At 44.4% G+C, this 23,318-nt stretch overlaps 2 protein-coding genes across 4 annotated transcripts in view; both read left to right on the top strand.

The window, feature by feature from the left end:
* Window positions 1-23,298, top strand: part of TERF2 (telomeric repeat binding factor 2) — a 31,928-nt gene extending 8,630 nt beyond the window's left edge. Inside the window, exons 4-10 of one of the 3 annotated variants that reach the window (XM_050773363.1) lie at window positions 4,836-4,922; window positions 6,532-6,678; window positions 8,726-8,832; window positions 10,070-10,462; window positions 15,783-15,868; window positions 21,956-21,996; window positions 22,462-23,298. In XM_050773363.1, coding sequence (XP_050629320.1) covers window positions 4,836-4,922; window positions 6,532-6,678; window positions 8,726-8,832; window positions 10,070-10,462; window positions 15,783-15,868; window positions 21,956-21,996; window positions 22,462-22,620 — 1,020 coding nt within the window. In that variant the 3' untranslated portion in view covers window positions 22,621-23,298. Of the gene's footprint in view, window positions 1-4,835; window positions 4,923-6,531; window positions 6,679-8,725; window positions 8,833-10,069; window positions 10,463-15,782; window positions 15,869-21,908; window positions 21,997-22,461 lie in introns of those variants that run through there. The other 2 variants (XM_050773362.1, XM_050773364.1) reach the window with 2 other exon arrangements.
* The window catches only part of COG8 (component of oligomeric golgi complex 8), a 175,774-nt gene that overhangs the window by 126,057 nt on the left and 26,399 nt on the right, over window positions 1-23,318 (top strand). The gene's annotated exons all lie outside the window — the stretch shown is intronic.

The following is a 23,318-nucleotide window of genomic DNA, read 5'->3' as shown; positions in this document are numbered from 1 at the left end:
ACCACTTGTATTCAACATCATACTGAAAGACCTAACCAGTGCAATAAGGCAAGGATGAAAAAGCGTACAGAATGGAGAGGAAATAATAAAATTATTTCTTTTTGCAGATGGCAGGACTATGTAGAAATCCCATGAAGTAAAAAAAAAAAAAAATCCTGTAAGTTTAGCAAGATCAACCCAAAAATCAGTCATACATCACATGAAAACAGCATTTTAAAGTAAAAAAGGAAAAGTCAGTCATATTTCCATATACTAGCAGTGAACAATTCAAGATGACATTACCAAAACAATGCCATTTACAATGGCTCCAAAACAGAAAGAAAAATAAATACATGTAAGTCTAGCAAAATGTGAAGGAACTGTATGTGGAAAAATGTAAAATGCTGATGAAAGTAAGGCCAGGCATGGTGGCTCACACCTGTAATCCCAGCACTTTGGGAGGCTGAGGTGGGCAGATCATGAGGTCAAGAGATTGAGACCATCCTGGCCAACACGATGAAACCCCGTCTCTACTAAAAATACAAAAATTAGCTGGGTGTGGTGGTGTGCGCCTGTAGTCCCAGCTACTTGGAAAGCTGAGGTGGGAGAATCGCTTAAACCCGGGAGGTGGAGGTTGCAGTGAGCTGAGATTGCGCCAGTGCACTTCAGTGTGGTGACAGAGCAAGACTTCATCTCAAAAAAGAAAAAAAAAAGAAATTAAGACCACATGGAAAGACAGACCATGTTCATGGATTGGAAGACATGAATTAAGATGTCGCTTATCTCCCATTGATCTATGGAGTTAATACAATTCTAGTAACAATCTCAGCAGGATTTTCTTTTGTTTTTTGAGATGGAATCTTGCTCTGTTGCCCACGTTGGAGTGCAGTGGCACAATCTCAGCTCACAGCAACCTCCATCTCCTAGGTTCAAGCGATTCTCATGCTTCAGCCTCCTGAGGAGCTGGGTTTACAGGTGCGTCCCTTGACACCTGGCTAATTTTTGTATGTTTTTGTAGAGATGGGGTTTCACCATGTTGGCCAGGCTGGTCTCAAACTCCCAACCTCAGGCGATCCTCCCGCCTCGGCCTCCCAAAGTGCTGGGATTACAGGCATGAGCCGTCACACCCGGCCTAGCAGGATTTTCTTTTCTTTTTGAGACGGAGCCTTGCACTGTTGCCCAGGCTGGAGTGCAGTGGCGCGATCTCAGCTCACTGTAAGCTCCACCTCCTGGGTTCACGCCATTCTTCTGCCTCAGCCACCTGAGTAGGCGGGACTACAGGCGCCTGTCACCATGCCCAGCTAATTTTTTTTTTTTTTTTTGTATTTTTAGTAGAGACAGGATTTCACCATGTTAGCTAGAATGGTCTTGATCTCCTGACCTCATGATCCGCCCACCTCGGCCTCCTAAAGTGCTTGCTGGGATTACACATGTGAGCCACTGCACCCGGCCAGGATTTTCTTTCTTTTCTTTGTGTGTGTGTGTGTTTTTTTTTTTTTTAAATGAGACAAGGTCTCGCTCTGTCATCTGGGCTGGAAGGCAGTGGCATGATCATGGCTCACTGCAGCCTCCACCTCCTGGGCTCAGGTGCTCTTCCCACTTTACCCTCTACAGTAACTGGGACCACAGGCATGTGCCACTTTGCCTGGCTAATTTTTTTTGTTTTTGGTAAAGATGGAGTCTCCCTATGTTCCCATGTTGCGCAGTCTGGCCTTGAACACCTGGGCTCAAGTGATGTTCCCACCTCAACCTTCCAAGGTGCTGGGATTACAGATTTGAGCCACCCTGTCTGGCCTCAGCATGATTTTCTATAGATACAGAATGACTGATTCTAAAATTTGTATGGAAAGGCAAAGGAATTAAAATAACCAAAAAGTGTTATATTGAAAAGTTGAACTCATACTACCCAATTTTAAGAATTATAAGAAAGTTACAGTACTTAGGACTATAGAGATTAGTGGAACAGAAGAGAGCATGTAAAAACAGACCCACACAAATATGACTAATTGATTTTTGACAAAGATGTGAAAGCTATTCAATGGGAAAAGGATAGTCTTTTCAACAAATGTTGTTGAAACAATTGAATGTCCATATGCAGAAATGAACTTTGACGGTAAGCTCAGATCTTGAACAAAAATTCACTCAAAATTATAATCTAAATGTAAAATGTGAAACCATAAAACTTAGAGGAAACATGAAGGAATCTTTATGTCCTGGAGTTAGACAAAAAAATCTTAGATAAGAATTTAAAAACATTCCTAAGAAGAAAAATTGATATATAGGACTTAATCAAAATTTTAAACTTTTGCTCTGAGAAAAACACTGCTAAGAGAATGGAAAAGCAGCCTATAGGTTGGGAGAAAATATTTACAAATCACGCCTGACAAAGAACTGGTATCCAGAATGTACCAAGAGCTCTCAAAAGAAATGAGCCTATACAACCCTAGTTTTAAGTGGGCAAAAGGCTCACCAAAAAGAATACAGATGGCAAAAAAAAAAGTTACATGAAAAGATGTTCAACATTATTTACTCATTAAGGAAATACAAATTAAAACCACAGTAGATTCAAATACCGATTAGAATGGTTGAATTTTAAAAAATACCCATAGTGGGACCTGGTGTCACATGCCTGTAATCCCTGCTATTTGGGTACCTGAGGTGGGAGGATTGCTTGAGGCCAAGAGTTTGAGTTCAGCCTAGGTGATATAGACCCTATCTCAAGAAAAATCAATAAAAAAATACTAACTAAAAAGTGCTAGTTCCATGTTTCAAAACATCATGTTGTACATAAGTATGTACACTTTTTGTTTGTTTTTTAAATAGAGATGGGATCTCACTATGTTGCCCATGCTGGACTTGAACTCTGGGGCTCAAATGATCCTCCTACCTTGGCCTTTTGAAGTGCTGAGATCATAGGCGTGAGCCACCACACTCAGCCTGTGTTTTAAAAAGCACTAGTGAGGATGTGGAGCAACTGGAACTCTCATACATTGCTGATGGGAATGCGAAATGATACAGCTACTCCAGAAAGTAGTTTGGCCATTTCTCATTAACATATTTTCCATAAGACCATGCAATCCTATTCTTGGGTATTTACCTTAGAGAAATGAGAAGTTCTATTCATATCAAAACCTGTACATGAATGTTTTAGCATCTTTATTTATAATAACCATAAATTGCAGACATCTCAAGTGTCCTTCAGTGGATTAATGTATAAACTATAGTACATTCATGGAATGGAATACTGCTCAACAACAAGAAAAAGTGAACTATTGACAGTGCACCAACATGGATGGACCTTAAAGGCATTATACAACGTGAAAGGAGCCAAGCTCAAGGCTACATCCTTTAAAAAAAAGTCCTACATACTTATGGGTTTTTTGTTGTTGTTTTTTGAGACGGAGTCTCTCTTGCCCAGGCTGGAGTGCAGTGGTGCAATCTCGGCTCACTGCAGCCCCAATCTCCCAGACCCAAGTGATGCTCCTACCTCAGCCTCCTGAGTAGCTGGGACCACAGGCACACACCAAGATGCCTGGCTAGGTGGTTTTTTTTGGGGGGGAGAGACAGGGTCTCCCTGTGTTCCCCAGGCTGGTCTCAAACTCCTGAGCTCAAGTGATCCTCCCACCTTGGCCTACCAAAGTGTGGGAATACAGTTGTACAGTTGTAAGCTACCACACCTAGCCGGCTTGCCTTTTTTTGTATAGTGGTCTTTTTAAAGAATCTGTATCTCAGACAGGATTTGAGGTAGCTGCTTTATTCTATCATATAACTTCAGATACTCCCAATTTTTTCTTGGCTCTTCTAATTTTTAAAAATGTTCCTATGTATTATAACTTCCTTGTAAGTGTTCAGTCACTGTTATTTTTCCTCTGTATATTCTCTTGAGGTTTCTTTATGGAAGGACTCTTGTTTCTCTCTGTGACTGATGACTCCTTATCTTACCTGGAACTTTGCCCTTTTTATTTGCTGCTTGTGAATGACCTGGGTTTGTTGGCTTCAGTAGTTCCCTAGGTGCTTTAATTGAAGTTGCCAGCTGGGGTTTATGGTAGTAAGGGGTTGTCCTTTCATTCTCCTACAGAACTGGCCTCAGGCCTTTCCAGAATGGAACTAGCAGAACTCTGTGGTCAGCAAATCCCTTTTTTTCCCCCTACACTATATCCTCCCTCCCTCATCCCCCCTTTGCTTTAAAGCTTTTGCATCCAAAAAGAACAGAATCAATTGTTCTGGGGACCTGAAATTACTGGGACCTAGAATGACTCCTGTCCATTGCGTCTTTCCTCAGGAGGCACTATTGAAATTGGTTAAATGGTCTGTAATCCAGGGGATCAGATTTTGCTCTATCAGCCATGTAACAAAAGCCATTGTATTGTTGAAAAGCGACTCCCTTACAAGCAGAAAGAGACAGCTTCCAGTGGTTCATAACACTTGAACGATAATTGTTAGGTAGTTTTTTGGTTTTTTTTGAGACAGAGTTTCGCTCTTGTTGCCCATGCTGGAGTGCAGTGGCGTGATCTCGGCTTACTGCAACCTCCACATCCCGGGTTCAAACAATTCTGTTTCAGCCTCCCAAGTAGCTGGGATTACAGGCATGCGCCTCCACACCCAGAAAATTTTGTATTTTCAGTAGAGTTGGGGTTTCTCCATGTTGGTCAGGCTGGTCTCGAACTCCCGACCTCAGATGATCCACCCGCCTTGGCCTCCCAAAGTGCTGGGATTACAGGTGTGAGCCACCGTGCCTGGCTTAATAATTGTTAGTTTTTAAGTACAGGAATTTGGTACAATGTGAGAGAATGTTTGATACTCTGATTACACCTGTCATTACAAAAGTAAAAAAAGGTTTTTCCCTTCCTTTTTAGGCTGTCATTATTTGTATCAAAAACAAAGAATTTGAAAAGGCTTCAAAAATTTTGAAAAAACATATGTCCAAGGACCCCACAACTCAGGTAAATTTGATACATTTTTGCTCCTGTGACTTACATCCATCTCATTGCTTTTTGTGGGAAAACAAGGAAAGGGTTCTTGGTCAGGAATATTACCTAAATAGTCTCCTTTCAGCATGTAACACCTGCAGCGAGTTACCTTTTATATCCAAGATAACTCACTGTAAGATTGTTTTCATTAGAGAAATTTACATAAATTCTTCACTTGCCTCATTTCTGTCTGGTTCATAACAGACCATTGATTTAAATGATCAGTACCGGGTATGAAGCTGACAAATGTTGTAATGCTTCTAACTTTATTTACATTAAATGTTGATCCTGCAGATGTGAGGAAGCTTCTCTGGTGAGGACATAGCACCTGTTTCCTGGTGTCAACAGTTCTGTTGGTCCCCTGCTTTTATTTTTTCTTCTTCCTTTTTATTCATTTAAAAAAAAATTTTTTTTTGAGGCAGAGTCTCGCTCTGTTGCTCAGGCTGGGGTGCAGTGGTGCAATTATAGTTCACTGCAGCCTCAACTTCCTGAGCTCAAGCAGTTCTTCCACCTCATCCTCCCCAGTAGCTGGGTTCACAGCTGCATGCCACCACACATGGCTAATTTTTAAAATTTTTTGTAGAGACGACTTCTCTTTATGTTGCCCAGGCTGGTCTGGATCTCCTGAGCTCAAGTGATCCTGCCACCTCGGCCTCCCAGAGTGCTGGGATTACATGAATCATCATGCCCAACCATTTCTTCTATATACTTTTTTTTTTTTTTTTGATGGAGTCTTGCTCTGTTGCCCAGGCTGGAGTACAGTGGCTCAATCTTGGCTCACTGCAACTTCCACCTCCCAGGTTCAAGCAGTTCTCTTGCCTCAGCCTCTGGAGTAGCTGGGATTACAGGCGTGTGCCTTCATGCTGGGCTAATTTTTTTGTGTTTTTAGTAGAGACGGGATTTTAGCATGTTGGCCAGGCTGGTCTCAGACTCCTGACCTCAAGTGATCCGCCTGTCTCGACCTCCCAAAGTGCTGGGATTACAGGCGTAAGCCACTGCACCTGGCCTCTATATAAATTTAAATTTCATTATTTGAAAAGGTAATACATGTACATAATACAGAATTCAAAAGGTATAACAAAAGAGTTTGGTGAAAATTCTCTCATCTCTGACCCTCGGCCATCTTCTTCCCTTCACAGGCAACCGGTTTCTTTTTTTTTTTTTTCTTTTATCCTTTCAAAGATCCTCTATGCATGTGCAAACAAATTGTGTGTGTGTGTGTATACAGACATCCACATATATCCATTTTCCCCATTCTCATACACATGATAGCATATCCTACACACTAATGTGAACACTTTTCTAAATTGCTTTTTTCACTTAATATTATATCTTGGAATAATTCTGTGTTAGCACATAAGGAACTTCTTCATCTGTTTTTTATAGCTGCATAGTAACCCGCTGTGGCTGAACCTGATTTATTGACCAGTCCTTTGTGTTGGGCTTCCCTTCCTGTATGTGTGCCAGTGATTTGCATTGACGGCATTGCAGAAGTTCTCATAGTGTCTGTCTCACCTCATCATCATTGAATTTTTACTGGAGTTCTACTTTCTCATGTTGCAAATATCGGTCCATTGTGTAGAAGCTGAGAAATGATCTCCTGAATATTATTCGAGAAAAGAACTTGGCCCATCCTGTCATCCAGAACTTTTCCTACGAGACCTTCCAGCAGAAGATGCTGCGCTTCCTGGAGAGCCACCTGGATGACGCTGAGCCCTACCTCCTCACGGTGCGCCTTGGCCCTTCTCCCATAACCATGGTGTGCCCTTGAGGATGTGCAGGGAATCAGAATATCTGAAGTGAAAAGAGTTAATGTGTGAAAAAGACATTGAATTGTGTGCACTAGCTTTCTTAATTAAATGCCTTAAAAATGCAAAAGCAGTCCTGGCACAATGGCTCACGCCTGTAATCCCAGCACTTTGGGAGGCCCAGGTGGGTGGATCACCTGAGGTCAGGAGTTCGAGAACAACCTGAACAACATGGTGAAACCCCATCTCTACTAAAAATATAAAAATTAGCTGGGCGTGGTAGCAGGCACCTGTAATCCCAGCTACTTTGGAAGCTGAGGCAGGAGAATCGCTTGAACCCAAGAGATGGAGATTGCAGTGAGCCAAGATTGCACCATTGCACTCCAGCCTGGGCAACAGAGTGAGATTCCGTCTCAAAAAATAAATAAATAAAAATACAAAAGCACAGATACTGGCAGAGGCAAATGGAACACACCTGGTCTCCCTCCTCTGTCGTTTTTATCTCCTTTATACATGATTAATCTGCCATGGCTGAAGGAGAACATTCGCTTACAATCGATGGTGGTTCCCAAAGGCAATGACTTGTGAACTAAGTTTGGAGGAAGAGTGGTTTGGTAGATATGGTACGATGGAGTTGCTAACAGGAAGAAGGTATGGTGTAGAGAAAGGTGTCACTGAAAGTATAAGGTCAAAAGAAGCCAAATGAAAACATTCTTTAATTGGATCAAAGAGATAAAAGAATGGAAGCAGTGAGGCTCAGGACAGCATAGGGAAGAACTAGACCCAGGCTGTCACAGATGGGAGGCTGTGATGAAGGAACACTGAGTGAGAGTGGTTTTGTTTTGTTTTTGAAACCAGGACTTTGGCTGAGTGCAGTGGTTCACACCTGTAATCCCAGCACTTTGGGAGGCCAGGGCGGGCAGGTTGCTTGAGCTCAGGAGTTCAAGACCAACCTGGGCAACGTGGTGAAACCAAGTGGGAAGATCACTTGAGGCTGCCGGTGAGGTGTGGTCGTGCCACTGCACTTCAGCCTGGGCAAAAGAAACCAGGACTTTGAGAATGTGGAAAATATTCTGTTTCATAACAGATCTGCCAGGCCCATATTAGGGTAGTGTTCATGATCTTAGCAGTCGTTTGGCAAATCTCAGATTATTTATAAGCAGGTAGTTTGGGGTATTCAGGGAGCAGGTGTCAAGATAGTTGAGCCTGGCCTAGGGTCCTTTCCTTTCCATTCCAGGTAACTGGAAAATATCCTGCTGCTGTCTGTGTGTGGACAGAACTCTTAGCTTTTAGGACACCACATATTACAGATAAACAACTGAAACTGAATGACACTGGACTGATTGGAAATGTCTAAAACTTAAGCCAAGGGAGACAGATGAACAGATGGAGTTAGAGCAAGGTTAGCCTACTCAGGGCTCTTTGTGTTATATAGATAAGGATTCTCAAACAGTTGTTAATAAGACAACACATTTGTAGAAACAGTTATAAAAAATTCTATACACAAACTGGAATATATTAGTGTAAGCATGTATTGCCAGGCATGGTGGCTCATGCCTATAATCCCAGCACTTTGGGAGGCCGAGGCGGGCAGATCACTTGAGGTCAGGAGTTCGAGGCTAGCCCGGCCAACATGATGAAACCCCGTCTCTACTAAAATACAGAAATTAACCGGACATGGTGGTGGGCACCTATAATCCCAGCTACTTGGGAGGCTGAGATGGGAGAATCGCTTGAACCCAGGAGGTGGAGGTTGCAGTGAGCGGAGATCGCACCACTGTACTGCAGCCTGGGCAACAGAGCAAGACTCCCTCTCAAAAAAAATTTATTAGTTATCTTAAGTTTGAATAAAAAAAGCTTGATTTATAAGTCTTATAAGTTCTCTCCTATTTTATGTCCTTCGTTTTATACCTAGATTGGATTTGTAAGTGAACTTGTTTGCATATTGAGTATATTCTTGGTGAAAGAAGCAGAGAATTAATGCAATTCTGTGGCCTCTTCTTCCTGATGACATCCTTCCTTTCCCAGATGGCCAAAAAGGCTTTGAAATCTGAGTCCGCTGCCTCAAGTCCAGGGAAGGAAGATAAACAGCCAGCACCAGGGCCTGTGGAAAAGCCACCCAGAGAACCCACAAGGTAAGAAGATGCTCTCTTGTGATCCTGGGTGAAACACTGGGGTGGTTGTTGGAAGAAGATGCTCTCTTGTGATCCTGGGTAGAACACTGGGGTGGTTGTTGGAAGCAGTCTCCTCCTTAGAGCAGGATCAGTTCCTCTCGGCGATCTGACCTGCTGACGTGTTACGAGGTTACTCGTACAGGGCACTGTGGGAGACAGCACACCCTGGGAAGATGAGGAGACAGGACGCCTGGGGTCCCTGACAACTTCCTGATTGGCCATTCCTCAAAGGCTCTTTCACCATTTCTCTCCTTGCCTCGCCCATATTGACTCAGTACTTCCTTGTGGACACCTAATCTCTTCATACATTCAGGAAGCACTGTTCAGATCTGTGAGTCGAATCCCAAAACCAGTTCCTAAAGCAGGGGTTACAAGCTTAGATGCCCTTTCAGGGCCTGGTAGGAAACCTAAAGGAACAAAGTGGACCTAGGCTGAGAGCGTGGGGCCAGGAACCAGGGCATTTGCTTTTCCGCTTCTTGTGGTTGTTGCTCTGTGGGAGTATCCAAGAATGCTCAGGCTTCAGGTGCTCAGATTTTTGTATGAGATGTCCAGGGTTTTCCGTGAGATTTCCCAATTTTTGGATGTTGACAGTTGATCTACTTAAAAAAAATTTTTTTCATGTGAGTTGGACAACAAGGCAGACTGGCAGCTGGATTTGGCCCGCAGGCTGCCAGTTTGCCCTCTCCTAACAGTTTTTCCCTAAAGCATACTAACTGTTCCAAATGATAGATGAACTTTGTTTTTAAAAGGCAGTTTCTCATTGTTTCAAGACTGTGTGGCATGTCTTTTACTCTGAGAATTCTCAAGATCCTGTTCATAAATGTGTTGTAGGCCAGGTGTGGTGGATCAGGCCTGTAATCCCAGCACTTTGGGAGGCCGAGGTGGGCAGATCGCTTGAGCCTAGGAGTTCTAGGATACAGCGAGCTGTGTTTGTGCCACTGTATCCTATCTCTCTGTCCTGTCTACTGTCTAGGACAGACCCAGACTCTATCTCTAAAAATAAAATGAGAAGTAAAATAAAGGTTATCTAACTTGGAGTTTTAAATTCATAATACAACTTACATATTACATTTAAAGCCTCCTCAACTGGAGGAGTCCTCTATCTAATTTGAAGCTTCAAACTTCAAAAAAGTTGTGGCCGTTTGGATGAGCATCAACAGTGGTGAAAAAGATCTTTGTGCCTATGCTTTATTTGCAGGCAGCTACGGAATCCTCCAACCACCATTGGAATGATGACTCTGAAAGCAGCTTTCAAGACTCTGTCTGGTGCACAGGATTCTGAGGCAGCCTTTGCAAAACTGGACCAGAAGGATCTGGTTCTTCCTACTCAAGCTTCCCCAGCATCACCAGCCCTCAAAAACAAGAGACCCAGAAAAGATGATAATGAAAGTTCAGCCCCAGCTGAGGGTGAGGGTGGCTCGGAACTGCAGCCCAAGAACAAGCGCATGACAATAAGCAGATTGGTCTTGGAGGAGGACAGCCAGAGTACTGAGCCCAGCGCAGGCCTCAACTCCTCCCAGGAGGCCGCTCCAGCGCCACCATCCAAGCCCACCGTTCTCAACCAACCCCTCCCTGGAGAGAAGAATCCCAAGTATGAAGACCTTCTTTGTAGAAATTTTGGGGCTGGTTGGTGGTCCTGGTTGGGCCTGGTATTACTTCCGTGAATGAAGTAACTTTCAGCTAAGTTACCACCAAGGCTTGCTCAGACTGCTAGAATGTGACGCAGGAGCGGGCAGTGACGACGTAGCCATCCCTGCCGGTTCTGAAGCCCCACATGTGGGCTTCCAAGCCTTGCACTAGGGCATGAGTGGGGATGGAAAAGTTTCAGAGCCTCCTACTCATCGCCGCTTTCATTTTTAGCAAACATCTGAGTGTCTTGACTTCTAAACATTAGTCTTGTGTGTTAAAAGAGATTTGTTTGCATTGGGCCACATTATACTTTGACCCTTAAAAAGAGACTGATGAATATGTATAATTTTGCACCCTTCTGAGCATTTGAGACTTGGCAAGTTCAGTAAATACTTACTAATCTCCCATATCCTGCTAGGTACTGTGGGGCAGTGGCTAGAATACTTTAATTTTGCTCCCCATGGTGATTCTCATCCTGGCTTTGAGTTTTGCTTCCCTTTGTGTCCTGTGGCGGATCCTGCTTCCAGGCAGACTGGCCTGCTTGTTCTCTGGAACACGTTATTTGTTTCTACCACTGTACTTTTGCTTCCTCTCATTCCCCACAGTGAACCGTCATACCTCCATCATTGCTTGTCCAAATGCCATTTGTCCTTTAAAGGGAAGAGAAGCTGTTGTTGATGAAGTGCTTTCTGGGGGCAGAGCACTTTCATGTGTCATCTTACTGAGTCGCTACAGTCCTCACTCTGTGATGTGATATATTAACTCCGTTACACAGAGGAGAAGGGCTCAGAAAAGTTCTTAGCTCACCTGAGGTCACACAGCTAAAAGTGGCAAAGATGGGCTTTGGGAGTTTTAATCCAAGTCAGTCTTGACAGAAAAGCCCATGGCCTGTATACCAACAAGTTGCCTCTCTTAAAATTCTCCTTCCTCAGGCTGGGTGTGGTGGCTCACGGCTGTAATCCCAGCACTTTGGGAGGCTGAGGCAGGCGGATCACCTGAGGTCAGGAGTTCGAGACCAGCCTGGCCAATGTGGTGAAACTCCATCTCTACTAAAAATACAAAAATTAGCCAGGTGTGGTGGTGGGCGCCTGTAGTCCCAGCTACTTGGGAGGCTGAGGCAGGAGGATTACTGGAACCCGGGAGGCGGAGGCTGCACAGTCAGCCCAGATTGCACCACTGCACTCCAGGCGGGGCAACAAAGTGTGACTCCATCTCAAAAAAAAAAAAAAGAAAACAACAAAAACAACTTCTCCGTCCTCCATAGACTCCTCCCTGGTCAGCGCTTCCCTGCTGTAAGTGATCCACCTCATGGATCTCCCAAGGCCACCTCTGCCACTGCTCTATGTTGTAGTATTTGGGGACCTGTGCTCTGGCATGCATTGTACTCGGTGCCCCAAAAGGCTGTGGCATCTGATAAGTGATTTATCCTCAGGTACAGATTTGCACTATGTCACCACTACTAGTATTTGGAAGTGAGTCCGGCTGGCAAATGGGCATAGCTGCTGGGCAGCGGATGCAGCTCCACGCACGTTATTCTCATTTGATATAGGATGTCATTGGCTCCTCACAGCAATCCTGTGCAGTATAGGTATTGCTCCCGGAAACAGATGAGGAAACGGGAGAGTGCGGGATTACAGTAATTTTGTAAATGGGAGGATTCGTGAAGGTTTGAGACATACATCCTCTCTCATATGTCAAGGATATGAAGTCTAATGAGTCCCCTAAAGCAGCGGGGGTTGGCAAGCTGTGGCCCTGGGCCCAAATCTGCCTGCTGCCTGTTTTTGTAAATAAAGTTTGATTGGAACATGGTCACACCCATCATCAATGTATTATCTAGGGCTGCTTTCTGTTCAGTGGTAGTTTGTCGTGTAATCACAGCAGAGACAGTAAGGCTTACAAAGTGAAAATACTATCTGGCCCTTTACAGAAAAAAAGAGTCAGTGTCCCTGCTCTAAAGAAGTATGTGTGAGGTGCCCTGGCTGCTTATGGGAAGAAAAGCTGAGCCTACTCAGCAAGGTTTTAGGTGGCTCAGATCTTTTAGAGGAACAAAAATTGAGCTGGCCTGGGAAGAATGAGCAGAAGGTCATCGAGCGTGTTGGGGGCTGGAGGACTCTAGGCAGTGGGAACTCCTTACATACAGGCATGAGAAAGCCTGGCGTGCCCCTCAGAGTGTCATGGAGCCTGTGGTAGGAGAACACGGTGCACAGGAAAGAGTGAAGGGAGGAGAGTCTGCATGCTGGATGGGCCAGGCCTGGGATTTCTTTTGTCTGGTGTGTCAGACAGGCTCTCAAGCCGGGCTTCATGACACAATGACCTGTGGAATGCTAAAAAAATACATATTTCCAGGCTCCTGGCTACTGAATTAGAAGAGACAGGAGAATACTCTTTAATCTGCTTTTTAAACTATGCCCCAGATAATTCTAATACAACAAATTGGAAGGCCTGATGAGACCCCACTCAGGGAAAGGAGGGAAGGAGGGAGGCTGGAGACTGGAGACTGCTGCCAGGGAGCAGGGAGGGGCAGTGGGATCAGGAGGGAAGGCAGGGTTGGCGGTGTCACCTGGAGGACAGGGCCACCATGCCCCTATCTTGTATCTCCCACAGCACCTTGCACATAGCACGTGCTTACTAGGTACTTATTCACCAAATAAAATAAGGATTCTTTCTTCTTGCATTTTAAGGAGTGAACCCAAAACATCTGTAAAAAGCCAGCGGAGGGTAATATTTTTAGGCATTTTGGGCCACATGTGTTGTCTGTCTGCTCCATATTCTTGTTTTTTCTTTTTCTTTTTTTCTTGAGACAGGGTCTTGCTCTGTCACCCAGGCTGGAGTGCAGTGGCACAATCTTGGCTCACTGCAACCTCTGCCTCCCAGGTTCAAGCGATTCTCCTGCCCCAGCCACCATCCCCACCCCTATCCCAGTAACTGGGACCACAGGTGCGTGCCACCGCACCCAGCTAATTTTTGTGTATTTTGTACAGATGGGGTTTGACCATGTTAACTAGGCTGATCTCGAACTCCTGGACTTAAGCGATCCACCTGCCTGGGCCTCTCAAACTGCTGGGATTACAGACGTGAGCCACTGCCCCGACTGTCTTTTTTTTTGTTTTTTGTTAACAACCCTTACAAAAATGGGCTAGCCATTCTTAGCCCGAGCTTCATGGTACACAAGCCAGCAGCCACAGACTGTAGCTTGCCAACCCACGCTACACCATTGCTCTTCACGTTCAAACTGCCAGTCAGGAGCACAAGGACGAGGAAGTGACCTGACTTGGCCAGGACCACTCAGCCCATGACAGTTAGGAGGAGCAGCCAGATCTCAGGCCCGTCCACATGGGAAGTTAGGAGAGGCAGTGAACACATCAACTGAAAGTCAGAGGTCTTGCAAAATCACCACCAAAGCATATATTTGTACAGGTAATAGTGCTGAGAGTTCAACAGAGGACAGGGAGAAGGTGACCTGTGAAGACTGCAGGGAGGGAGGACAGCCACTCAGGAAACATGATGGACCAGCCAGGGACTGAGGTTCCAACTGGTTTTATTCCAGCACTGGGATAAGCAGATAGAAAACAAACTGTAACCCCATCTGATTTTTATTTATAAATAGTCATTAACACAAGAATATCCTGAGAAGGAAAAACCTCCTATAAAATGTTTTCACTTTGTCTCAAGCAAATTATTCTCAAGTAACATTTGGGGATAAGATTCAATGTAAAAATGAGAAAGGTCTACCATTTGTCTCAGCCACTTAGCAATTTCATAGAAAACTTATGGAACTCAAGGAATTTTTTCAAGCGTATGTACTTACTCATCAATTTGCTTTTATTATTCATTTGCAGAATACCCAAATGGCATTAAAAATAAGTTTTTTCTTCATGGCGGGCGAAGGATACAGAAATTTGTCTCTACTCTTGGTTAACTTTTGCGGGTCATTTGATTTATATAAATTCTTCGAGACACTGAATTCAGACACTTTCCATGTTTGTAAAAGATGTTATAATTCTGAGGTCAGATTTGTGCTTTGCTCTGTTCCCAGGGCAGTTATTAATCAGGTAAATGCAAAGTTGATTAGAAGAAATGGACTATAATTTCCATTGAATAATTTGGGTTTGGGGTTATTTTCAGCTTTTGTACTTTTTTTTAGCCACACCCAAGCACTTAAATTGTTTCATGTTCACAGGGAGCATTCTTGTTTGCTTTTTACTCTAATCTTTGATGGTATAATTCCCTTGTGGCTCTCTGACAATCCCAATGTTAGTTCAGCTAATATATCTCCAGCTCACATTGGGATCTGTGTTACTGTGCTGAGTGTGCTATGTGTTTGGGATGGACAAAGGAAGATGTAGCCCCCATCTTCGAGGTGGTCCTGGTTAGGGGCACACTGCAAAGTGACAGTTGGTATGGTAGAAACAGCACTGCAGGCCAGAGGGGAAAGGCTTTCTGTGTGTGTTGGGGTTGGTAGTTAGAGAAGGCTTCATTGAGAACCATGGCCTTGAAAGATGGGTGGGATGTCACTTAGCAGGGAATGGACTCCCAAGCACAGGGACTATGGAGAGGCAGGAAAATACAGAGCTTATGGGAGGAAGAAAGAGCAGAACAGTGTGGCTGTGCTGTTTGCCCAGGTGTGGACATCATGGGGTGGTTGGTTAGAAACTGACGGGCCAGACTGGATGGTCTGGACTCCCCCATACAGGCATATAGACGCCATTGTTCAGGCAGAGAGAAGCCATTAGGGAGTAGAGGAGGCATGTGGTAATTTTAGGATGATTGTCTTAAAATCATCTTTGGCTTTGGAAGGGGAAGAGGCTAGTGGCAGAAACTCCAGTTAAGAGGCTAGTGGAATACTGATGAAAGGCACTATGAGCCTGAATAAGGGGGAGTGGAAACGGAAAAATCAGTCCAGATATAGGAAGAAGGCATGTCCAAGGAAGAGAGGGAGGTTTGCAGGTTCCCAATCAGAAAATACTGAGACCTTTAATAGAATCAAAACCAAACAAGCCAAAAACCAGGAAAATGAACAGATTTGTAGAGGGGTAGTGATGTACTTGATGAATTAGTGCTGAATTTGAGGGGTGTCCGACAGCCTGGGGGGTGTTACGCGGAGATGCCTGGCCAGCCAGGAGAAAGGACAGTGGCTTTGGGAGGTGTATGCAGGCGAACCTCAATTGTGGTCACAATGGGACAGGAAGGAATACAGGGCCAAGAGTGAGCCAAGGCCAGAATCTGGGACAGTCCAGGATGAATTTGTTTCACACCTTGTGCTCTCATTGATCTCCCCTCAGAGTACCCAAAGGCAAGTGGAACAACTCTAATGGGGTTGAAGAAAAAGAGACTTGGGTGGAAGAGGATGAACTGTTTCAAGTTCAGGGTAAGCAGGAGATTCTCCTTGGCCTCTTCTTGATGCTTGCTGAAGTACAGATGCATGTTACTGTCATGTTAATATTCCAGAAGCTGCTTGTCTCCAAACTAGAAAAAGTTCAGTAAGTTCCCAATCTCATTTTAATTCATGAAGAATCCATTTTATTTTATTTTTTCCTTTTTCAGACAGGGTCTTGCTCTGTCATCCAGGCTGGAGTGCAGTGGTGTGAACATGGCTCACTGAGCTTCAACCTCCTGGGCTCAAGTGATCCTCCTGCCTCAGCCTCCCAAGTAGCTGGGACTACAGGTGTGCACCACCACACCTGGCTGTTTTTTTCACTTTTTGTAGAGATGGGGTCTCACTTTGTTGCTCAGGCTGGTCTCAAACTCTTGGGCTCAAGCGATCCTCCCACCTCAGCCTCCCAGAGTGCTGGGTTTACAGATGTGAGTCACTGTGCCCTGGTCAAGGAGTCAGTCTCATGTCCTCTCCCATTAAATAATGGAGACTGTCAGAGTAACACCTTATGTTTAAAGAAAGTGCCTGGTTTTGTTTTAATAATGCCTATGATATTTAATTATAGTTGATGTTCTTCCTAAAATACTTCAATTAGATGTGGTAGTAGGGGGTCATTCCTTGCATTTCTTGTTTAAGAAAAAAAAAATCTTAACAGTTTATATAAATCCTTTTTTTTTTTTTTTTTTTTTTTTTTGAGACAGGGTCTCACTCTGTCATCCAAGCTGGAATGCAGTGGTGTGATCTTGGCTCACTGTAGCCTTGACATCCTGGGCTAAAGCAATTCTCCCACCATAGCTTCCGGAGTAGCAGGGACTACAGGCCCTTGCCATCATGCCCAGCTAATGTTTTTTTGTATTTTTAGTAGAGACAGGGTTTCACCATGTTGGCCAGTATGATCTTGAACTCCTGGGCTCAAGCAATCTGTCCACCTCAGCCTCCCAAAGTGCTGGGACTATACTTGTGAGCCACCATGCCTTGCCAAATTTTTTTTCTTTTTCTTTTTTTTTTTGTTTTGAGATGGAGTCTCACTGTGTTGCCCAGGCTGGAGTGCAGGTTGCTCATTGCAACCTCCGCTTTCCAGATTCAAGCGATTCTCCTGCCTCAGCCTCCTGAGTAGCTGGGATTGCAGGTGTGTGGCACCACACCCGGCTAATTTTTGTATATTTAGTAATCGGGTTTTTACCATGTTGGGCAGGATGCTCTCAAACTCCTGACCTTGAGTGATCTGCTTGCCTCAGCCTCCCAAGTGCTGGGACTATAGGCATAAACCACTGTGCCCAGCCCAATTTTTTTTTCTTTTTTTTTTTTTTTTTTTTTTGAGACGGAGTCTCGCTCTGTCACCCAGACTGGAGTGCAGTGGCCGGATCTCAGCTCACTGCAAGCTCCGCCTCCCGGGTTTACGCCATTCTCCTGCCTCAGCCTCCCAAGTAGCTGGGACTACAGGCGCCCGCCACCTCGCCTGGCTAGTTTTTTGTATTTCTTAGTAGAGACGGGGTTTCACCGTGTTAGCCAGGATGGTCTCGATCTCCTGACCTCGTGATCCACCCGTCTCGGCCTCCCAAAGTGCTGGGATTACAGGCTTGAGCCACCGCACCCGGCCAAATTTTTTTTTTTCTATGATAAGAAACTTTTCTGGCTAGGCATGGTGGCTCACGCATATAATCCCCAGCACTTGGAGAGACTGAGGTGGGAGGATTGCTTGAACCTAAGAATTAGAGACCAGTCTGGGCAATATAATGAGAACCCCTAGCAACAAAAATAAAAACAAAAATTAGCCAAGCATGGTGTCACACACCTGTAGTTCCAGCTGCTTGAGAGACTGAGCCCCAGAGGTTGAGGCTGCAGTGGGCAGTGATCATACCATTGCACTCCAGACTGGGAACCGAGTGAGACCTTGTCCCAAAAAAGAAAGAGAGAGAGAGAGAAACTTCCATAATTAATAACTTCATAGCCTTTGTGTTAGAATCTCTTCCCACCACATTTTATATTCTAATGGAAATATCTAAGTGCTAAACCTTAATTTAGGGGGTTATGAAGACTTTTGTAACATAGCAACAATAATCCTTTGCCAGTCCCAGAGGTTTTGTCCTTGAAAATTACCTTCACTGGCAAAAATGTAGTTGGTAAGATAAGATCGTGTGGAAAGTGGGGGAAGGAACAGAAAAACAAGAAAAAATGACATTAGATATTTAAAAACAACAGGATATAAAAGTTCTAGAAGCCAGGCACAGTGGCTCACACCTGTAATCCCAGCACTTTGGGAGGCTGAGGTGGGCAAATTACCTGAGGTCAGGAGTTCGAGACCAGCCTGACCAACATGGAGAAACCTCGTCTCTACTAAAAATGCAAAATTAGCTGGGCACGGTGGTGCACACCTGTAATCCCAACTACTTGGGAGGCTGAGGCAGGAGAATCACTTGAACCTGGGAGGTGGACGTGGCAGTGAGCCGAGATCCCACCATTGCATTCCATCCTGGTAAACAAGAGCGAGACTCTGTCTCAAAAAAAAAAAAAAAAAAAGTTCTAGAAAACAGCAATTTCTAACGCAGTCCAGATTCGTTAGCTTTAGAAACCTGCTTTCACTGTAATATGAAGTAGTTCATAATTTAAAAGTAATCTGTTCCTGGCCAGGTGCAGTGGCTCACGCCTGTAATCCCAGCACTTTGAGAGGCTAAGGAGGGTGGATCACCTGAAGTTAGTCTAGATCAGCCTGACCAATATGGTGAAACCCCATCTCTACTAAAAAAAATACAAAAATCAGCCGGGTGTGGTGGTGCATACCTGTAATCCCAGCTACTCAGGAGGCTGAGGCAGGAGAATCGCTTGAACCTGGGAGGTGGAGATTGCAGTGAGCCGAGATTGTGCCATTGCACTCCAGCCTGAGCGACAAAAGCGAAACTCTGTCTCAAAAAAAATAAATAAATAAAAATAAAAAAATAAAAGTAATCTGTTCACGTCAGTGTCCCTTTTCCAGAGCGTCTTCCATTGTTTAGGAGATACTGCTTAGGACATTGGCATCTGCTGAGGCAGACATTCTAGCAGGTTTTGTGTTTGTGTAATGTTGCCTTTTCTTTTTTTTTTTTTCTGTTTTTGAGACGGAGTCTTGCTCTGTCGCCCAGACTGGAGTGCAGTGATGTGGTCTCAGCTCACTGCAACCTCCGCCTCCTAGGTTCAGGTGATTCTCCTGCCTTAGCCTCCCCAGTAGCTGGGATTACAGGCCCATACCACCATGCCCAGCTGAGTTTTGTGTTTTTAGTAGAGACAGAGTTTCACCATGTTGCCCAGGATGGTCTCTATCTCCTGACCTCATGATCCACCTGCCTCAGCCTCCCAGTGTGCTGGGATTACAGGTGTGAGCCACTGCGCCTGGCCCTTACAACTTTTTAACTTATTCCCATTGGCTTTAAATGGCATGTCTTTTATACTTGTATACCATCTCCCATAGCCCTCTGGTCTTTTATTTATTTATATATTTTATTTTTATTTTTATTTTTTAAGACAGAGTCTCCCTCTGTCACCCAGGCTGGAGTACAGTGGTGCAATCTCGGCTCACTGCAGCCTCACCTCCTGGGTTCCAGTGATTCTCTTGTCTCAGCCTCCCAGGTAGCTGGGACTACAGGTGCGATCTCGGCTCACTGCAACCTCTGCCTCCCAGGTTCAAGCGATTCTTCTGCCTCAGCCTCCCCAGTGGCTGGGATTATAGGCATGCGCCACCACGCCCAGCTAATTTTTATATTTTTAGTTGAGATGGGTTTCACCAAGTTGGCCAGGCTGGTCTTGAACTCCTGACCTCAAGTGATCCACCCGCCTCAGCCTCCCAAAGTGCTGGGATTACAAGCGTGAACCACTTCCCAGACCCAAATTGTACTTCTATAAAATGAACAAGAACTTGAAAATTCTAGGCTGGGCGTAGTGGCTCATGCCTGTAATCCCAGCACTTTGGGAGGCTGAGGCGGGTGGATTCCTTGAACTCAGGGGTTGGAGACCAGCCTGGGCAAGATGGCAAAACCATGTCTCTACAAAAAATACAAACAAAAAAAAGTTATGCCAGGAGCGGTGGCTCACACCTGTAATCCCGGCACTTTTGGAGGCTGAGGCAGGCAGATCACAAAGTCAGGAGTTTGAGACCAGCATGGCCAATATGGCGAAACCCTGTCTCTACTAAAAATCCAAAAATTAGCCAGGCCTGGTGGCGAGCACCTGTAGTCCGAGCTACTCCGGAGGCTGAGGCAGGAGAATTTCTTGAACTTGGGAGGCGGAGGTTGCAGCGAGCTGAGATTGCACCATTGCACTCCAGCCTGGGGAAAAAAAAAAAAAAATTGGGAATGATAGTAAGAGGAAGATTAAAAAATGAAAAAAAAAAAATTTAGTACAAAACAGCAAAACCATATAATTTCTTTTTTTTTTTTTTTTTTGAGACAGAGTCTCACTCTGTCACCCAGGCTGGAGTGCAATGGCGCAATCTTGCCTCACCACAACCTCTGCCTCCTGGGTTCAAGCGATTCTCCTGCCTCAGCCTCCCAAGTAGCTGGGACTATAGGCATGTGCCACCATGCCCAGCTAATTTTTGTATTTTTAGTAGAGAAGGGGTTTCACCATGTTGGCCAGACTGGTCTCAAACTCCTGACCTCAAATGATCCACCCGCCTTGGCCTCCCAAAGTGCTGGAATTACATGCATGAGCCACCGCACCCGGCCAAAACCATGTGATTTCAAAGCAATGGTTAGCAGGGGGTTATAATGCAGAAATTATACATATAAACACACCTATAGTCATGTGCCACATAACGAAGTTTTGGTTAACGATGGACTGCATAGATGGTGACAGTGGTCCCATTAGGTTGTATATAATAGAGCTCAAAAATTCGTATCACCTAGTGACATTGTAGATGTCATAGGCATTGTAACATTGTAGTGCAATGCATTACCTTGTCTATGTTTAGATATGTTAGATATGTTAGATACACAATATTTACCATTGTGTCACAGTTGCATGTCACATGCTGTACAGGTTTGTAGGGTAGGAACAATAGGCTACACCATATATCCTAGGCATATTCCTTTTTTGCAGAGGTTGGCTAAGGTAATAGTAATCGGTAAGATTAAGGGGATTAGGACTGTTATAGCAGTGGAAGAATACATGTTTGTTACTTTTATTTGGAGTTGCACCAATGTTTTTGGTTCCTAAGTCCAGTGGATGACTCCAATCCTTTAAAAGTTGAGAAAGCCATGTTGTTAGACAAGGGGGCATGAGTTAGGGTAGGTAAGAAGTTGCAGGCTAGAGCCTAGGCTCTACCATCTAGGTTTGTGTAAGTCACACAAGGATGAAATCACCTAATGATTCATTTCTCAGAACATATCCCCATTGTTAAGCAACATACGACTGTATATATATATACACACACTAATACCTATATGTATATGTAGACATACATATACATAAGGGTTTGAAATATGATGTTCTCTCAGTAATTTTAGAAAACGATGTTGGGGCCAGGCGTGGTGGCTCACATCTGTAATCTCAGCACTTTGGGAGGCCAAGGCGGGCGGATCACGAGGTCAGGAGATTGACACCATCCTGGCTAACACGGTGAAACCCCATCTCTACTAAAAATACAAAAAATTAGCCAGATGTGGTAGCGGGTGCCTGTAGTCCCAGCTACTTGGGAGGCTGAGTCAGGAGAATGGCATGAACCTGGAGGGCGGAGCTTGCAGTGAGCCAAGATCGTGCCACTGCACTACAGCTTGGGAGACAGAGCGAGACTCTGTCTCAAAACAAACAAACAAGCAAAAAAAGAAAACAATGTTGATTTTACTGAAGAGCTTGAAACCCATCACTAGCCAGCATTTATGGATGCCTGTTTGTAAAGCACGTGCATTGTACAGGTTCTCATAGGCTGAAGTGACTGGTGTTTGCAAACAAAGGAGAAAAGTAAATTATCCTTTAGTGATATCCTTTCTCTTCTCAATGCTTGTGAAATTTGAAAGTTTTCCCTTTGGGGACATTCTGTGTCTTTTTCTTGTGGTTTGTGCAGAGAAAGGTGAACTCTGAAATGAGTCTACTTTTAATGTTTTCCAGCAGCACCAGATGAAGACAGTACAACCAATATAACAAAAAAGCAGGTAATTTAAAATTCTCTTTTCTGATACTGGTTATGTGGGTAGAGCAGAGGTAAAATAAGCCCCATGTCTCATAGGCATAGACTGCTTATGTACCCAGTAAAAACCTTTTTTTGAGATTTTTCAGATAATCCAAACTAAGTTAAAGTAATAGTCATCTTCTGGAAGAAAAGCCTAGGAGGACAGAGGACACATTTTCCGGATCGTGAATGATGTAGATATGTTTGCAGTTTGGAATGCAGAAATGATTGTTACTTGAGGATCAAATGGCAGGACATTGAGAATTCCTCAATGTCCAGATCCACAGCGCTCGTATCCTGTCCATTCCATGTTTTAAAAACATAAGCCGTGCTTTCAGGTTCAGATGATTCTCCTGGGATTCTTGAGTTTACCTTATCACTACACTGGAGAAAATGTAAGTAAGTGGAGAGGAAATGTGGTGATAAATCTTTTGGTTTTCTTTTGCAGAAGTGGACTGTAGAAGAAAGCGAGTGGGTCAAGGCTGGAGTGCAGAAATATGGGGAAGGAAACTGGGCTGCCATTTCTAAAAATTACCCATTTGTTAACCGAACAGCTGTGATGATTAAGGATCGCTGGCGGACCATGAAAAGACTTGGCATGAACTGAAACAGGCTTTCATTTCCACAGAATTCACAGGAGCATGGTTCCTAATAATAGCCCCTGATAGTCTGCTGTTTCTTTCAGAAGCTGGGCTGGGATGAGAATTTTGGGCAACCTCCTTCGATGTGGGGGAGGTCCCAGTTCCACTTCATCACTGTTGGAGATCATGGAGCTAAGAAGCAGAGCCAAGTCCACCCATGTCCTTGGCAGAGATGACAGGCACAGAGCTTGTGCAGTGCCAGAATATCATTAGTGTTTCCCTTCTTTAGTGGTTTGCTTAAATTTAAATCCCTGGTAATCTGTAGAACCTTCTCCTAGGAAATGGTGAAGTCTATTAGGAGCCACTTGTGACTCCATGACCTGTTAAAACCAGCAATGTGAGTATTATTTGGAGTAAATTTTTTCCACGTCAAGTTCTGGCCTTCTGATGGCAAATGCAAAGGAACTTAGTCTGTTATGAACCCAGGTTGATGAGAGACCAGTCCTTGTGGAATAAGATTCCCTTTAAAAACTCTTTAGCCAGTTGTGACATCAACCCTAGACCTGTCTGCCTTGGCATTTGCTCTCACCGTCTGCTGGGCTATGTAGGCAGGTTTATCCTCCACTTCTTATGTGGTTGAACCAGTGTGTTTTTTGGTAAAATGGTGATTGTAGATAAGCTTAGTTCCCCCACCCCCTGCCCCCTGTCCCCTGCCTCTTTTCCC

This window comes from Macaca thibetana, chromosome 20 (assembly GCF_024542745.1).
Source record: "Macaca thibetana thibetana isolate TM-01 chromosome 20, ASM2454274v1, whole genome shotgun sequence".
Lineage (NCBI taxonomy): Eukaryota > Metazoa > Chordata > Mammalia > Primates > Cercopithecidae > Macaca > Macaca thibetana.
Note: the sequence above shows the minus strand (reverse complement) of the source record. Positions and strands in the feature narration are given on the sequence as shown.